The 17,198-nt window shown below is 41.1% G+C and overlaps 1 protein-coding gene across 1 annotated transcript in view; it reads right to left on the bottom strand.

The window, feature by feature from the left end:
• Window positions 1-9,582: 9,582 nt before the first annotated feature.
• Window positions 9,583-17,198, bottom strand: part of CRYL1 (crystallin lambda 1) — a 50,185-nt gene continuing 42,569 nt past the window's right edge. Inside the window, exons 7-8 of the mRNA XM_071434096.1 lie at window positions 13,324-13,430; window positions 9,583-11,822 (exon numbers count right to left, since the gene is read on the bottom strand). Of these exons, the coding sequence (XP_071290197.1) occupies window positions 11,709-11,822; window positions 13,324-13,430 (221 nt within the window). The 3' untranslated portion in view covers window positions 9,583-11,708. The remainder of the gene's footprint in view (window positions 11,823-13,323; window positions 13,431-17,198) is intronic.

Raw genomic sequence — 17,198 nt, 5'->3', positions numbered from 1 at the left:
GAAACAATCCTCTAACACATACAGCCTTCTTGGGAAAATGATTGTTTTACATTATCTGTAGACAAAGACATGAAGAAATCAATTTTTCTTCTGCAACAAAGAGTCCTTTGACAACCCACTAGGGAACATTTCCAAGATGTACAAGGCATGGAGTGTGGGGAGAGGCTGGAGAATCCCTTTCCAGAGAGATTTTTCAGGAGTCCTTAGACATACCTGGGTGTGATGTTTTGCTGCACTGAGTGCCTGTGGTGGGGGTCCAGTAGGGCTCCCTGGCCTTGGGATGTCTCAGTGCTGAGAGGGAGCCCAGCAATCCTGCCAGGTTCCTCCTGGCTTACATTTCGTCGCCTCAAACCTGGCATTAAGTATTCTTGGCTAGAGTTGTGACTTGGCTTGAACAAGCATTTGATAAGATCCATAAAGCTAAACACAGATTACTGCTCTATAAGAAAGTGTTGAACAGCAAATATGCCCCACTTTCTATGATCTAAACCATGTTAATTCTCTAAGCACAATTCATAATACATCTGGAGCCAACTATTTCCATCTACTTATAGACAGTGTTAAGTGAACTACTGTTCTAATTTTGCTGAGCCAGATAGAGATAATACCCCCAGGAAACAATTTAAGTAAAAAGTAAAAATGACAGTGTAGGTTGCTAAGTGATTATGATTTGCAAAACACAAATACTTAGACAAAGGAAGTGATTAATTCAGGACATTCTTTATATATCACTACTATAATCTTTTCAGCTGCAGCCCATTATGTACCCTTATCTCACAACATATTCACTTTGTTTTACAACCAATCCTTTTAATCTGCCTGGTTTTTTCAAATTCACATCTTTTATTTACCCAGCCTTTTGCCTGCTGTAGCCATCCTCACTCCATGGAATGACACCCATGGACCCATCACACACAGGATCAGAGACATTTGCACTTGGACACCAAAGAGAGGTTCAAACAATGGTTCCAGTACCAGTGTACTGTCCAACACAGGTGGCTGAGCAAATCTCCATTTGTCATCATCCATGGAGGAGTTGGTGGTGCAGAGTCCATCTGCAAACATAGCACCTGTTATTTATTAATTCCTGCACAACAACATTCTGCCCTTTGCCTTAGGTGAAGACACTGGAGATGAGAGGCTGTAAATCTAAGGTGAAAGGACTGATGCTTGCAGGAAATGGAGAGTGTTGTCACTAATTTAAATATGTCTGCTGTTTATACTGTCTTACATGCAGTGACCAAGGAACAGCATTCAGATCTTCCATGGGAATATTGCTCCCAGCCCCTAAATGCCAAATTGCTGCTCATAGAAATGAGAAGCACAGGACCTCCACAACTCCTTGGCCCCATTAGTACTTACCTCAGCCAATGGCCTGAAGGTTTGCTAATTCTTGAAAAACTGCAATCTTGTTGAAACCTTTGTTTTGTTTTATGACAGTCTTGTCATTTTAGTCTGCATGACATTGTTTACCCTGTAAAATGCTGCCTCCTGAAGCAGATGCCTTCTACAAGGAATGAGCATGACCAGCCCATGGCATCCCCAGCTCCCTCTCCAGCTCCCTGCCCAGCTCACCAAGGCTGCTTCCAATACTCACCCCAATACTCCCATCATATCTCTAAGGAAGCATTGAGGTGATCTTCCATAAAATCAGAGAAGGGCAGTAAAACCAGCTAGTCGGTATCTATTTACACTCTCCTGGTTTTGCAGATTTTTTCTGATGTTCCAGCAGCCTTTCCCCACTAGTTTCACATCCACATCCTATTTCCCTCTTCAGTTCTCTCATCTGTCATAGCCTCAGTGTTGACAGTGATTCGGCCTTCCCTGGTTATTTCAACATGCCTCTGTCTTGACTTTATTTCCTATTTCCTTCACATCTTCCTCTTTGTAAAAGTTATGAGTATCTGCTCCTGTGATTTCTTCATTGGTTTGTGCAATGGGGATGTCCCAGCAGCCCTGGCTTGCTCACACCCTTCTGGAAATTATCGTATTATGTGTTGTTTGTAGAGCTTTACCATGTTTCCAAAATGCCTACCACCACTCTATCTTGAATTGCTACCTTGAATATTTGTCTTGTTTACAGTAAGTTTGGGTTTGGATTTTTTTGTGGTTTTGATTTGGGTTTTTTTTTTTTTTTTGCTTTGTACAATGACCTAAAATGCTCTCAAAATATCCCTTTGGAAATCACCTTCTCAGAGCTAGACTTTACTTATTGGGATCAAGTGTCACTCCACTTTTTTCTTCATCTTCCTCTTGGTCTCTTTAGATAAACTAATTTGTGGCTGCATGAGCATGGGGTGTATGCTTATATTAAGCATTAGGCCATGTTGTATATTTTAATTGTTTCTAATTTGCATGTTTATAGGGATCAAGGATCTCTGATTTGTACTAACGATATCTGCGTAATCTCCAAGAGGCGTGTATCAATCCTTTCTTAAAAGAACTCAAAGACCTCTGCAACTGCTCTAAATAACTTGTTCAGTTGCTCAACTTACACTCAGGAAAACTTTTTAAAAAAATCTAAGCTGTGGATCAGACTTGTATTTGCAGCTTGATACTTGTATTTGCAGCTACAGCAAGCTTCCTACAACCTTGCAAAAGCTTGAAAAATATTATTTAATCTGTTTTATAAGCAGTGAGTCCAAGAGTGTAGATAAGTATGTGAAGATGGTCTCCATGCCCACAAAGAGGAACAAAGCTCAAGACCAAGCAAACAGTTAAAATAACTGTCAGCCAAAATCATGGGCATCAGAAGGAGGAGATGTGAGAGACTGAGCACCAGGTGATAAATCTGCTGGTCTTGGGCTGACAGGGGATCGATCCCAGTCAAGATTTTTTAATTTGCCATGCACAGGGCTGAGACCATGGCTTAAGTAAGTGACATCTGCTAAGGTGCCACATTCAGATCAGGCTCCTGTGTAGCTCTTGCAACCATTCCCTCTGCCATCTCCAATCCTCTTCCCCTGGGAGCGTGCATGACCCAGAGCACTGCCAACTTCCACCAAGGGAAAAATGGGAATGCAAAGATGCAGTTGAGCATTAAGTAGGCAACTGGAAAATGAGGGAGACTGTAAGGGACAAACAGGCATGGATTAAAAAAATTAGAAATATGGGGTAGTAGGACAGGAACTGTATAAAGGTACAAATGCAAGCTAGGAGAAGGCACAAAGTAAAAAGAAACTGCATGGGTCAGGACCATTGCCTGTCCTCCTGGGCAGTGAAGGGCAATGCTGATACAGATCTGAGGATCCCCCAGTGCAGCCTCCCTCAGTCTGGGCTATGCTCAGGGTGTTGTTCAGCCCTGTGCTATCTGTTGTGCTGTATATGAGATTATTGCCAAAGATGAAAATATACTGTCATAAAATTCTCCCCTAATAAATTTCCCTTCATTAAGTCAGCTTGCAATTTAATTGTGGAGACTATACTTTCTCCACCCAGTTACTGTGGTTTTCCCAGGTATGTAAACTGGGGATTTTAGCCAAGGGTGGAATTGTGTGAACCATAGCTGGTTCCATTCCAAACCTTCACAAAAGTAAAAGCATGTATTAGGCATTTCATAATTTCCTCACAAAAGAAATTAAAAAAGAGGAAGAGCTGTTGCAGATTTATCATAAGAGTTTTCTCCAGGTAAAATTGTTGGAAATACCACTAAAAAACATGTGAAAATAATAGTTCAAGTAACAAAAATAGAAAGGTCTCTTGAGAAAACCATGACTGGAAGGACAGTATTTGCCAAACAGGCCTGGAAACAAGCAAAAATGTATCCCATTTCTGGGCAATAGAAAGAAAGAATATGAAGTGAGAGCTGGAGGGAACGAGGGCTCAGAAAAGCTACATCAGTGAGCACTGGTACATCCAACACACATCACCTGTGTGGGGTCTCTGCTTCTCAGGGAGGATGCAAGGAGCTGAAAAGGCAACAGGCAGGAGCCAGGGACTGGGAGAGCTGCACTGTGAGGATAAAAAAGAAATATAATGTCCCACATTACAGCGACTGTGCTGACCACAAAAGTCCTGCTTCTACTGCCTGTGCCTTCCAGATCCAAACATAAAATCCCTGTGGGCTAAAAATTCTGCCAATAACTTTGTTTTAAGGCTCTCAAAGTAGTTGATCACCAATGATCTCAGCAAGCACCAAGCTGACAGATAAATACTGAGTCAGACATAGAATAGGGAGCAGCTTCATCTTGGAACCTACCATGAGATTAAATTGGAGAAGTCAAGTATTGCTGTCAACTGGGAGGATTAGGAAAAGGCTGCATTTGCACTCCTGCACCTGCAGCACACAGCACTGTCCTGGGAGGAATGTGAGTCAGAGGAGTTTCTGCCAATGGGCTGCTGGGCTGTGCCTGTGGAACTGCAATGGGAATGACCAAAACACACCCTTGGGACACCAGCCATGATGAAACAGGGTCCAGATGGCCAGAGTTTAGATTCAGAGTTTAGATCCAATCTACTAAGTGGAAATAATCACTATTCATCACAAAGAGTTTGCTTGTAGAGGCTGGAGTGGGAGGTTGGTACAACATCTGGGTAGCAGTTAATCCCCATGTGTAGTTTTGAAATTAAAGATGATCCTCTCAGCAGCTGAGAAACATCAGTAGTGAAGGGTCACCACAAGCAACTAATGTGGAAAGAGAGGTGGATGGTGAATGGACAATTCAAAGGAAAGCTTAAAAAAAGGAAAAAGAAGAAATACAACAAAGTGTAGAATATACTCCTATGGCTACATGAGCTTGGAAATCATGCAAAGGATCATAAATTTTTTAAAAATGCTGCTAAATACAAGGTTTTGCTTCCCTCAGAGAGACTTCTTGAGGAAATGCACACTAAAAGGATGAGAAGCAACCAGAATAACACTGTTTCAGTGCCACTATTGAAAACAAGCTCACTGAGTGTTGCCAAAAGTAAGGGACAGCTGTGGTGCTAATACTAAACAAACCAGTCTTCCCATGGTAACTGGGTTTTATTCAGTTCTGGTCTTTGTGCTTTCCTGCTATAAACAAGGTGATTGTGTGTTGTTCTAGAAGTGTGTCAACATTGCTTTAATTAGGCAGCTTACAAATCACGTGGCTTTTAAATTACTCATAAATCATGAGCATGGCCATGTTAAAGCCCTCCTTGTAGGCTCTAACATCCAGTGGTGATCACCTCTACCTTTTAACAAAAATTTCAGAACCTTTGACACGACCACAAGAGGAAGGTCCTGCAACCACACACATCCTGGCAAAAGAGCCCCCATGCTGCTGAGAAATTAATATTTACATCATGGAAAGTTCTCCAGCTTTCCTCAGACTGAAGTGATGCCATCAGGTAGATGGCAGCTTGCAGTAACCCACATCAGCAAAAATCAGAAAAGCTGCAGCAGGGATCACAGAAAAGAGCTTGGACCAGCACAGCACCAGGGCAGATGGATATCAGCTATCACAGGTAAACTATCTTGGAAGGAAAAAATTAATTTTATAGGTGAATAGTCCAAGTTTGTTAGCCTGGAAAATGGGTAAATGAGGATGAGCTGGTAACATCCATTGCCAGCTCTGCAACAGGCTGTGGCTGGCTTCCCAGGAGCTGGGCAGACTGGCCTATACAGGCAGTACAGCCAAAAGCCCTTTGCTACAGAAACAGGGCAGCAAGCCATGCTGGAGGCCAGCACAGACTGATCTGGCCTAAGACACAGAACAAACCCCAGGGCTGTGGGCAAGGCTGCCCACATCTCCTGTTTACTGGCCTGCAGCAGCACGGCCAGCAGCAGCGTGCCAGAGCAAAGTCCTTCTGGCAACAGGCAAGAAACTCACCTGCAGCTCACAGCAGAGGTGGCAGCTGGAAGTTACACTTTGATTTGCTCTTCACAGGCATGGGGACAGGACTTCCAACAGGGTGGACATGGCAGCAACTACCCAAGGCTAGTCAGTGGCCACTGTCTGGCCAGTTGTTACAGCACATTTTATGGCAGCACACTCCAGAGGAGTCTGGACAGTAGTTTTTTAAGAAGAGACTTGAAACCAAAACCTATATTCAGATGCAGTAAGCACTGTATACATAGTGCAACATGCACCTACCTCCCTTTTACTGATGATTAAATATGTTTGCATTAATCTCTACCTACTGGTTTTCCCTTATAATAAACTATTAGGACACTAAGATCAGATTAAATCTGATTTTATTTGTCATAATATAAATAATACCTGCATCTGCCTAAGAAAAATTGTATTCTCTATTTTTCTCTGCAGTCACATCCTTATTTCTAATGGTTTTTGTTTTGTAAACAACACGCTGGAGTAGTATGAGATGTCTCAGCAACTGAAGCTATATTCAGACTTCTGTAATCACCCTTTACTATGCACTGATACAGATTCTGATAGAGGGGAGATGATGTTTGTAGTTAACTTTTCTTTCTAAAGAAGGAAAATCAAAAGCAAATGGAAACATTTCTGGTTTGTAGAAGTACAAAATGTGACTTCATGCTATTCCTATTCCATAAAATTCAGTACCACATGGACAGCAGGCATGCTCATTTAATGAAATCACCTGGCTAAGCAATGTGCTGTCTGCAGTAGCCCGTGTGTTTGAAATGGCACTATTATATCTTTCCATTACTGCATGGCTTTGAGTAATATCAGAAAATCTGGTTTTGTGGTTGCAAGATGCTCTGGAATGTGGAAAACTACACACTTTGGTGACTGCTGTCTTTGTGCCTGGCAATTCCAGAAATATATTTTTAACTGCACAGAAATAATTTCTATACTACTACTAAGGACTTAATATGCAGATTTCACCCCATTAAGCAGGGTTTATTAAAAAAACCAAACAACAAGCTCCACATCAACCATAGCTTGCAGTAAAACTGACTCATAAACAACAACCTAATTTTTTCAGTAATATCAGAGTCACAGTGAGGATTTTCCAGCCTCATCACTTTCTCCTTGGGCTGCCAAAAAATGCCTCCATTGTATTCCTTAGGAGCATTACCTGTTTAAGCAGACCAAGAACAAGCAACCGTGGCTTGATGTGGAAAGTAGGTACTGTTTTGGTATTGGAAAAATTAGTGCAAGACCTGATGGTAAAGTTTAAACACATTGTGAATGGAAAGAAGGGTTTTCATAGTGCTTTAAATTACAGAGCCTTTTTAATGTTTTCTATTGGAAAACCTTTCCATTGGGATGACACAAAGGTGTCGGACCCTTGTAGAGGCCTTGAGCAGTCTGTTAAAACTGCAACAGTGTCATCATGTAGGCTTAAGCTAAACAGATCAAACATTCAATTTAGGGCAAATTTACAGCTCTTATTGTATAGAATCCTCTAAAAAAAGTAAGTTCAGCATAAAGCTTTCCTGTATCCACATGAAACTATGGACTCTTAATTAAGTTTTCCATGTTAGACTATATTCTACCCATAGATAAAAGGAAACAAGTTTCTGAATGATTCTGCATCTTACACATCTCTGCTTCTTGTGAAAACAGGTGTGAAATGCAAGTAGCTGGAAAGAGTGTACCAAGACACATGTTAAAATCTCCATTTCACACCCACATTCAAGAAGAAACCTCATACACACTGAGTGCTTTTATTCCAAGCACCTCTCAATTTAAATGTCTGGTGAAGAGCAATCCATCCTTGCAAGCCCATGGAGCATTTCTTTGAATATGTTAAGAAAATATGTTGTACTGCTCTGTAGAAAACTAGAACACTGCCAGTTTCTTACGATCTCCCATTGATAACAGAACCAAGAGGTTTGTTTAGCCTTTCTAGAGAAGAAGGTTCTACCCAAAAAATTAACTATAACAGATACCAGTCCATAGTAACTTCCTCTAAGTGATGTGCTCTAAGCTGCACCCCTGCAGCTCTGAATAACATGCTGAAGGAAGGAACTCCTTCCTCTTTTTGAAATCACAGACAAGTACAGAAAGAAATCCTTGGCTGTTGGCTTGGTACATTCAAATCCTTACCAAACTGAATGTGAATTTTCCCCTGGGGTCAGTTTTTGTTTTTGTCTTTCCACTCTGCAATAGCACCCACATGTGCATGCACACACATACTCTCACTGAAGCTTGAGGGAACAGAGCAGATGAGCAGGCACATACAGCAAACATATTCATTTACACTTGTTTGCTCTAAGTAGATCCAAATTAATTTGTGGAAGACTCCCTTTGGGCCTAGTAGGCTGCTGAAAGCAGAAGACCATTTGGTTTTCCTCCTGATACTTCAAGTAATTTTAAGGTTCACATCTGCTGGGCTCTTCTTCTCAGGGTGAGCTCCTGTCCTCCGTATCTCCATCCCTGCAATGGCACCATAGTTACAGATTCTCAAACCCCTTTTTGTAACTCCATATTATGGCAATGCAATCCTGACATGGAACTATACAGACACTGGCAGCAGATCTCATCTTTCAAGAAATTGAGACTGACAATGACATCACTTTGTCTCAAAATGATTTTTTTCTGTTTTTATACAAGCACCACAAGCACTTCTCCTGCTTCCCTAATGAAGCACAGTCCACTCTTTGCCTAAAAGATGGTATAGATAGGATAATACAGTTTAATACCATTCCAATTAGATAATAGTGCAATCAGAAAAATGCTCCCATTTTAACTTTCAAACTTATAATGACTTAACGGAAGAATAGGGAAACTACTTCAGAATAGGGAAAGTAAATTAATATAGCTGCTTTGCAAGCTGTAAGCTACTCCACTACACTCAGAGATTTAGGAAACAGAGCTATTGGAGACTTCCCTTAGAGAAGCAATTGAGTATTTCTGTGCATCTGTCCTTTCTTCCTATCTCACACATCTTAGATGGTTTCTTTTTAATTAAATCAAAGGCTTTGGTATAATATATTGGACACTGCTTCCAATATGCAGCAGTAACTTACAGTATAATACATGCAATATGGAAAACAATAAATATCAAATTGGTGAAACAGAGAAAAACACAGTGTAACAAAGACTGCCTTCAAAAATTCTATAGGCGTAACCTGAATAAAAAAATACAGGAATTTAAAATATGTAATTGTGTAAAAAAGAAACCACAAGGTACATTATTCCAAAATATCTCATAGTTTACCATAAAATAGTTACTTGATCATTTAAGTACTGCTCATTCTGTTGACAATCAAACAAAATAAATATTTGACTGGAGCAACATTTCTGATGCAAAATTATCCAGAATCAAATAAAACCTGAAATCAGGAAATGCAAACCAGGAGGAAGCTTAGGAGGTCTCTACTGTAACCTCCTGCTCACAGCAAGTCAGCTTTGAGGTCAGACCAGGCTGTTCAGGGCTTCATCCAGTCAGGACTTGAAAACCTCCAGGCTGGAGGACTGTACCACCTCTGTGGACACCCTGTGCCTCTGCCTGACTAATCCTCACGGGGCAAAAATATCTCCTGGAGGCTGGAACTCCTATGCAAATAGCAGTTAAAATACACTTTTTGTCAAGCACCTTCCCCTTCCCCAACTTATAGATGTAAGCCTGTATGGGAGCTGATGCTCCAAGGTGAGATCTGCTGTAACCCTGTGGAGCAGCTGCTCATTCTACAGAACTGCTCTGTCTCTCAAGCATCAAATCACACTGGAGCACACAAGTTAATACCTTCCTAATTAAAATATTTTATTAATAAGCAAATAACAAAGGCAGCAGCAAATATTTCATGGCATGATCAAGTTTTAAAAAAATCTCAGAGTAAACAGAAGCACTGCAAGCTAATTAGTTATGACAATGTCATATGCCCACAAGAAAAACAGGTCAAATCTTGAAAGTAATCAGAACCTTCTTCAGCCTTGTCTGAAATGCAAAACCATACACAAAATGAGGAAATCAACCTCATAATTAATTTACTATTGCCTAGTAAGGCCTCAGGAGTGAGGACTGACTACTGAGATACCTAAATGCAGGTTGAGCCAGTCACTGTGGCAATAAAAAACAAGAGAACAAACATGAACATTTTAAGTCTCTATTGGGATAAAGTAATAATTGGAGCTTACAAATTTTCTATTCACTCCACTGATTATAAAGAAGCACAAGACAACCTCTGCACTATGCCTCCCGTCCTATGTTTTACATCCAGAGATGTGTTCTTGACCCACTTCTTGTGTCAAGCAATACAAATTGTTTTATGTCTCTTTTACTGTGTCATAAACACAAATAAGTGGGTTTGATATGTTCATGCAGATATTTCTGCTAAGCTCAAAACTATAACTAGTAAAGTTACAGCTTTAATAACAACAGCTTGTTTGTGTACTGCATCCTCTATAAAAACACATGAGAATTAGCAGAATGACAGCTTAAAACTTCTGCATCTGTATTGTGAAGTTACATGACAAACTAGCACAAATTCAGAACTGCTTAACTCAAGCAGGGTGGGTGCAATGCAATGTTTCAAGTTACTCCTACTATCTGCATTAACAGTAATGCCCCAAGGTTCCAGCTAAGATCGAAGTCCAACTATATTATAGAGTACAGATGTTCATAATAACACTTTGCAGTGGACCAAAACATGCCACTACAGCACCTCAGGTTGATCCTACTTCTGGGTGTATCCTGTGTTTTTCTATGTGGAGATATTTTATCTCCTGAGGGAAGAGCAGCAGTAAAGCATAAATGCTACATCTAAGCCACTGGATCTTTCCCTCCGTAGGGGACCAGAAGAGCAGATCATAGAATCATCAAATGTCTTGGGTTGGAAGGGACCTTAAAGATCATCTAGTTCCAACTCAGATATCTGGGTTCCTTCAGCTACAGCTGAATCTTAAAGAAGCAGATCTTGCTTCGACCAGTGTATAAAACAGATGTGGCAGCAGAGAGGTAAACTGGTTTCTGATCATTTAGAAGGTCATGGAGAAAGCCCAGACAGGTGCACTACACCACACTGTCTCCCAAACCAGCTACTAAATCCAGATCTTTTCTTTCTCACAGACAAGTCATAAAATCGGGCACATACTTATGCAGCAGTGCCAACAGCCAGCATCAAACATCAGTGAGCAAAGCCATGGGCTCTCACGTGCGTGGTCTTGAAGACCAAGTAGGTCTCTGGTAAGTCTTACAGAACCAGGGGGAGGGGATGAAGGGGGAATTCTGCTGTATTTACTCACATTTAGATCACCATACAGGTACAGAAGTGCCAAGGGGAGGGAAAGGAGGAGCAGTTCTTTCCCCTACATTGTGAAACAGTAACAGACATGAACTGAAGTGACCCTTAACTGCTGCTGAGGTCTCAGCTCACCATTCAGTGAATCCACTTTGCTCAATACAACCTTCTCCTATCTGCAGTCACTTCTTTACAAATTAACCTCACTGTCACAGGGACTGGTGGGGGAGGGCTTATTTTCTCCAGTGACAAACAGCTGATGTTTGCCTGTTTCAGATCCCTGCACTAGCAAATATTGTTCAAGTGCTGAATTCCTAAGCAAGGTGAAAAATGCATTATTTAAAACGTGATTGTGTTCCTGCATTGCACAATATTAATGTTGCTAAAGCTACTTAATGCTTACACATCTAATGCATTTATATAGCAATTTGACACATTTTAACTGAACTTTTTAATAATTGTTTCTAGTCATTCTGAATTTGGCAAATTTGGACCAAATGTTTCATTGGTTTCCATGTGCATATATCATTGGTTGCCCATTCAGCCTCCTCTTCTGCATGACTAAAAATTTCAGCTTTTTATGAAGATCTGCTCTTCATTTGGTCTCTCCTGTTAGACAAGGTGCATCTCAGTCAGATTTCATTTGTGTTTTCAGTTTGGCAAGACCAGTGAGACATTCATCTCTCCATTTTCTCCTGGCATCCAGGACTTTTGGAACAACTGGAATTTTTTCAGACAGTGCCTGGAAGAGAAAATTTAAGATAACTAAATTTCACATTCTGAGTGAAAAGTTTTTCACCAGCATTTTTTCCTGCTTTCCCTGTGTCAGACCAAGTCACCATCCACATAAATTATCATTTAGGCTATCACAAGAAATAGGTCACTCTTTCCATGAGTGACTGGAAAGGAACCAACCTGTATGGGAATAAAAATGCTCCCACCTGAATAAGGTCATCCTGAATGTGGCAATGTAGAGGACTACAGAAACAAGAAAGCATCAGCCTCTTCCCTCATTTTGCTCCACACAGTCACTGTCTTGTCTCTTTGATAACAATCTTTTATTAAGTAGAAATGAGAAAACCTGACCATTTATGTTGCTGAAAATGTGTTCTGAACCAGATTCCTGTGTGTGGTTTCCCATAAATACAGTGAGGGATATCATGTTTATAAAACATTTTGTCTTAAGAATACCAGTTATTATAAAAGTGACAGGGGGAGACAGGGAAAAAAGCATTTCTGAGTGCACAGTCAAAGTTGTCTTAGAAGTGACAAGGAAAAAAAGTTGTTTTGAGAGTGCAGATAGAGACCACAAGGTCATCTTTGCCAAAATAGGACCTGAGGTCTTAGGCTTAAAAGGCAAGTGTTGAGAAACTGGGTAAAACATGGACCTGCTACCAATGACTGGTAAGCTGCAGTCACTCCATAAAAAAATCAGGGAGGGACATAGGAGTAAGGTAAGAAATGCTTAATGATTTACTCTAACAGAGGATCCCCTGCAAGCTCATCTTTGGCACCAAAGACTGAAGATAATAAAGACACAGAAACAGATTTTGAAGTGGAATCCAGCCTTCTATAAAGAAAGCCAAACTGTTTCATACCAATTATAAGCTTCTGATTGTGAATGATGCCAAAATTATTATTAATTGTTATTATAAGCAGTTTACATTATTTAAGCATAAAAGAATGTTTTTCCTCAAAATGTGTTCCTAACATAAATAGGAACACAATATGCTATCTTCCAGACAGGCTGCCTCCATATTTGGAATTAATCTCTGACAGCTGATCAGAAATTATTCAACCCCTACACATATTCTTTAGTGAATCATTAAAAAAGGCACCTTTTGAAAAGGCAGAGTTAGGAAATGACAATACTTCAGTTGATTCCTATGGTCATTCAAAATGACTATGTAGTGACTATAAACAAATTGTGGGCTTAGAAATGTTAATACATAAACTAGATCCCAATCCAGAACAGCACTTAAACACATTTTATCTTTAAACATGCAAGTAACCTTACCAGACTGCTCACATGCTTCCCTTAAACATGTATTTGCACACACAACAAACTGGAACTCTGGTTTGTGAAGTACAAAAAGAACACCCAGAAGAAAAAAAGCTCCAAGTTTATGCAGGAAGATGGAGTAGGAGAAGACATAGGATGAATATCCATGTAGGAAAGGAGGCTGAGAATAATACGATAAGAGGAAAGAAGTGATAAGGAATAGTGTGGAGGATTTATTTACCTGATTGACTTTCTGCACAGTTTCACCTGAAAATTCTGGAACTGGCCCAAAGGTGTTCAGAACAAGTTTCATTCCTTCAGCATATCTTTCACAATAACTTGAAACACCTGAAAATAAGAGTGAAAAGTTACATTTCAACAGAAATTCCCAGTTAAAGTCAGTAAGGCTGCCTGTGCTTAAGCAGGCAGAGACCCAGAAATCAGAGATCCAAAAAATGGTCTGCTCTTATGATTAAGACACTTAATTGTCATGAAGGAAAAATGGATTCTATCCACCCCATTTCCATTAAGGTTCACGGAAAAATTATTTGGGACACTGCTTCATTGCAAAACCAATGAATGTCACACACCAGCAGAAAATGCTGTGTGAGGGTGTAGTGCACGACCATGAATACATCTGTGCTTTGTTACTTGTGACCAGAAAGCTTCCCTGACCAGGGAGCATGAGGAGAGTGCTCTCACCTCTCCTCCCAGTCAGTGTGTGTCATATCTTAAAGCATTCCTGTCATTACTTCCATTTATTAACCTGGAGTGTATCAAGGACAACATGGCTCAGGGGGAAAGCATCAAAGGCATGGAGACACAGGTAGCCTCCAGTGAAGGAAAAAGGCTAAAGGAGGAACAGATGGATCTTGCAGATCTGTATCTTTCAACCTCTAAGTGGGGTTAGAGACAGGGATTTGGTTTTTTTAACCCTCTCTGATGGTTGAGGACTTCTAGGGGAAGACAGGATTCACCTGACAAAGTGGAGAAAAGGCATCTTTGCCAAAACCCTGGCCCATCTAGTGAGAAAAACTTTATATCAGGGGCAACTGAGGTGTGTGGGGATGGCTCACACAACTGGAGAGATACACACTGCAGGAAAGATAAGGAGGGGGTGTGCTATGTCTGTAATGGGGCAGCTCAGATCTGTGGAGCTATTCCATGGGAAGGGCTACTGGCTGAATGAGAGCCTGTGGACAGGCCAGTAAAGCACAGCATCCTCCAACAGCAGGAACAGTCCATCCTAATATTCAGGAAGACAAGTACATGTATCAAGAGATTTGCTTGGATAAGCTCCCGTGCAAAAAGGTGTCATACAGCAGGTGGAAGCAGGGACAGGCTGTAAAGAAGTTGAAAAACACCCCCTAGGCATCTAGGAATAGTGTCAGGAAAGCCAAAGATCAGCTCCAGCTTGCAAGGATGTCAGGGGCAACAAGATGGACTTTACTGCTAGTAATATCCCTTATTGTTACTAGCATGCCCTTGCAGGTCTGCTTTCTACCATACTTTAAAGATAAGTCAGTCAATGCACCAATGTCATCACGAGATCTTCATACGACTGAAGGCAAATATTGCACCCATCTTAAAAAAAGGCAGAAAAAAAATCACAGGCCAATAAATCTCTCTTCTGTCCCTAAGAAAATTAAGGAGCAAGTCCTCTTGAAAGAAATTCCTGGACACAAGAATGAGAGTGTGATTGTGACAATCAGCATGTAGTCTCCAATGGTGTATATCATGTCTGACTTCATTGCCTTCTGTGGTTAAATAACTGTGAAAAATAGGAAAGTAGTGGATATCATTTACCTCAACTTTAGAAAGGCATTTGACATGGTCTTTTATAATATTCTTGTATCAAAGTTAGGACATTAGGGTCTGTCTGTCTGGACAACTAGATGGACAAAAGTAGGTTGGACATGTAGGCTCAGAGGTAGTGGTTAATGGATTGCACTCCACCTGCAGGCCAGCACAAATGGAATATTGAAAGAAATTGTCCTGAGACCCATACTGCTTAAAAAAACATGCTCATAAGGTGTGAATAGCATCCAGTTGGGTAGGAGTGGGAGCTAGAGTGGTATGGACCAGCTGATACATTGAAGGGCAAGACTGCCTTTAGAAAGGTTGGAGGAATGAGCCAATATAAAACTTTAACAGGACATATGCAAGATCCTGCATCTCAGAAGGAAGGGCTCCTTGCAACAACACAGGCTTGTGAACTCCAAGAACTCCTGGTAGTGGCAGGCAGCAAGCTGCACAGGAACCAACAGTGTGCCCTGGCAGCAAAGAGGGCCAGCAGCCTAGGCTGTGTTAACAGATTGAAGTTAATTAACAGCAGACTGAAGGAAGCAATTAACATCCTTTACTCAGCCCTCATTAGACTGCATCCAGAATACTGCATTCAGTTTGGGACTCCCCAGTACAAAAAACCACTGACAAAACAGAGCAACTTCAGCAGAAGCCACCAAAATGGTGGGGGCTTGGAGCACTTGTCCTGTGAGGAGAGGCTGGGGGATCTGCGTTTTTTCAGCCTGCAGGAGAGATGGCTGTGGGGGAACCTACCAGCAGCTTGCAGTGCTGCAGCGGAGCCTGTGGGGAAGTCAGTGAGCATACAGAGCCAGGCTCTTTATGTTTGTGGGACAGCAGAAAGACAAGGGACAACAGGCACAATTTGATATGAGGGGTTCAGACTAGACACTCAAGCACTGGCACAGGTTGCCCACAGAGGTTGTGCAGTCTCCACCTCTGGGGTTCTTCAAGACTGTATGAAACCCTGAGAGCTTGGTCTGACCTCAGGACCTTCACACAGGATCTGTGAAGCTCTTAAAACACATGGTCAGAAAACCTGGGAACCAACTAACTGGTAATGATGGGTAAAATGGCAGCCAAGTGGACCTTGGCTGAATTACAGAAAGACCCAGGTTCCATCAGCTCCAGTAGGAATCTCTAAACAATTACTGTTGAGGCACTAAAGAGTATGAAATCATACATGCATCAAAAAGAGAAATCAGTCACTTAGCCAGACATACATATCTAGTAGACTTTTAGTGCTATTAACTACCACATAATCAGGAAAGGATAAGGATAAGCCTTTCCCAATCAGGACGTCAGGAACTGCATCACAACAGTAAATGAGCACTGCTTGTCTGGCAGTAAAAAAGCTGACACTGATACAAACACAGAATCAACTAAGTTGAAAGAGATTTTGAGATCATTGAGTCCAACCTCTCACACCTATGTGGATTATCCTGGTGATCACCCCAGATCTGAGAAGTTCTGGACATCCACTAAAGGCTTCTGAGAATCACAGAGACTGAAGAATTTGCACACTTAATTCTATTTTTATTAGTTAATTATGAAAGCAAAGAGAAGAAACATACAAAAGACAGAGGCAAGCAGTTACAGTTACCAACTCGTCCATGAACACTCAGGACATCGTACAGATTGAGAAGCATGAACAAAAACTGCTCATGCTCTTATCAAACCACAAAATGCAGGAAATATAAGTGAGTAGGCCTGACTATCACACAAAAGAATGCAAATCAGGTCAAGACTCATTAAGTGATCTCTTTCCTCAACAGTTCCCTGGAATGCACTACTGTATGATATCAATACCTTACAAGTCACACCTGTCTAACCCTAAAATGGCTGAGGTTGGAATGAATAATTGGAAACCTCTGACTACTGCCAACTGTGTATCATAAACTACAGACTGCTCAACACGCCTGAAATCGCTGAGGTAGACGGTTTCTGAAAGGCCTCTGAGGTCAGTAGGAGGATGGAGAGCACTCTTGTTTCTGGGCCAAAGAAGAACTTTCAAAAGATAAAGCCTCAAGGAAGTACTAAATGTCCTTCAGCACTCTGAAGTCATGATGACCATCAGCTAAACAACTGAAAGGACAGAACAGCAGAATATGTCCATTGCATAAGAGCAAGGTAGAGAGATTTGTATTCCACTCCTTTAAAAATGGACTAGAAACATTCTCCAGTATCTGAAGGAAGGAGGAGGCTCTGAGAAAAACTGCAGCCTTGTTAAATAGCTTGAATCTATATTTGGTGGCAAATGTGTGACAATCAGCATTTGGTTAGTCTGTTTCCTTGTGTTATCTACCCATGGAG

The sequence above is a fragment of the Agelaius tricolor genome, unplaced genomic scaffold (assembly GCF_023055355.1).
Source record: "Agelaius tricolor isolate 1412-34295 unplaced genomic scaffold, bAgeTri1.0.p SCAF_9, whole genome shotgun sequence".
NCBI lineage: Eukaryota > Metazoa > Chordata > Aves > Passeriformes > Icteridae > Agelaius > Agelaius tricolor.
This window is presented reverse-complemented; position numbering and strand designations above follow the sequence as displayed.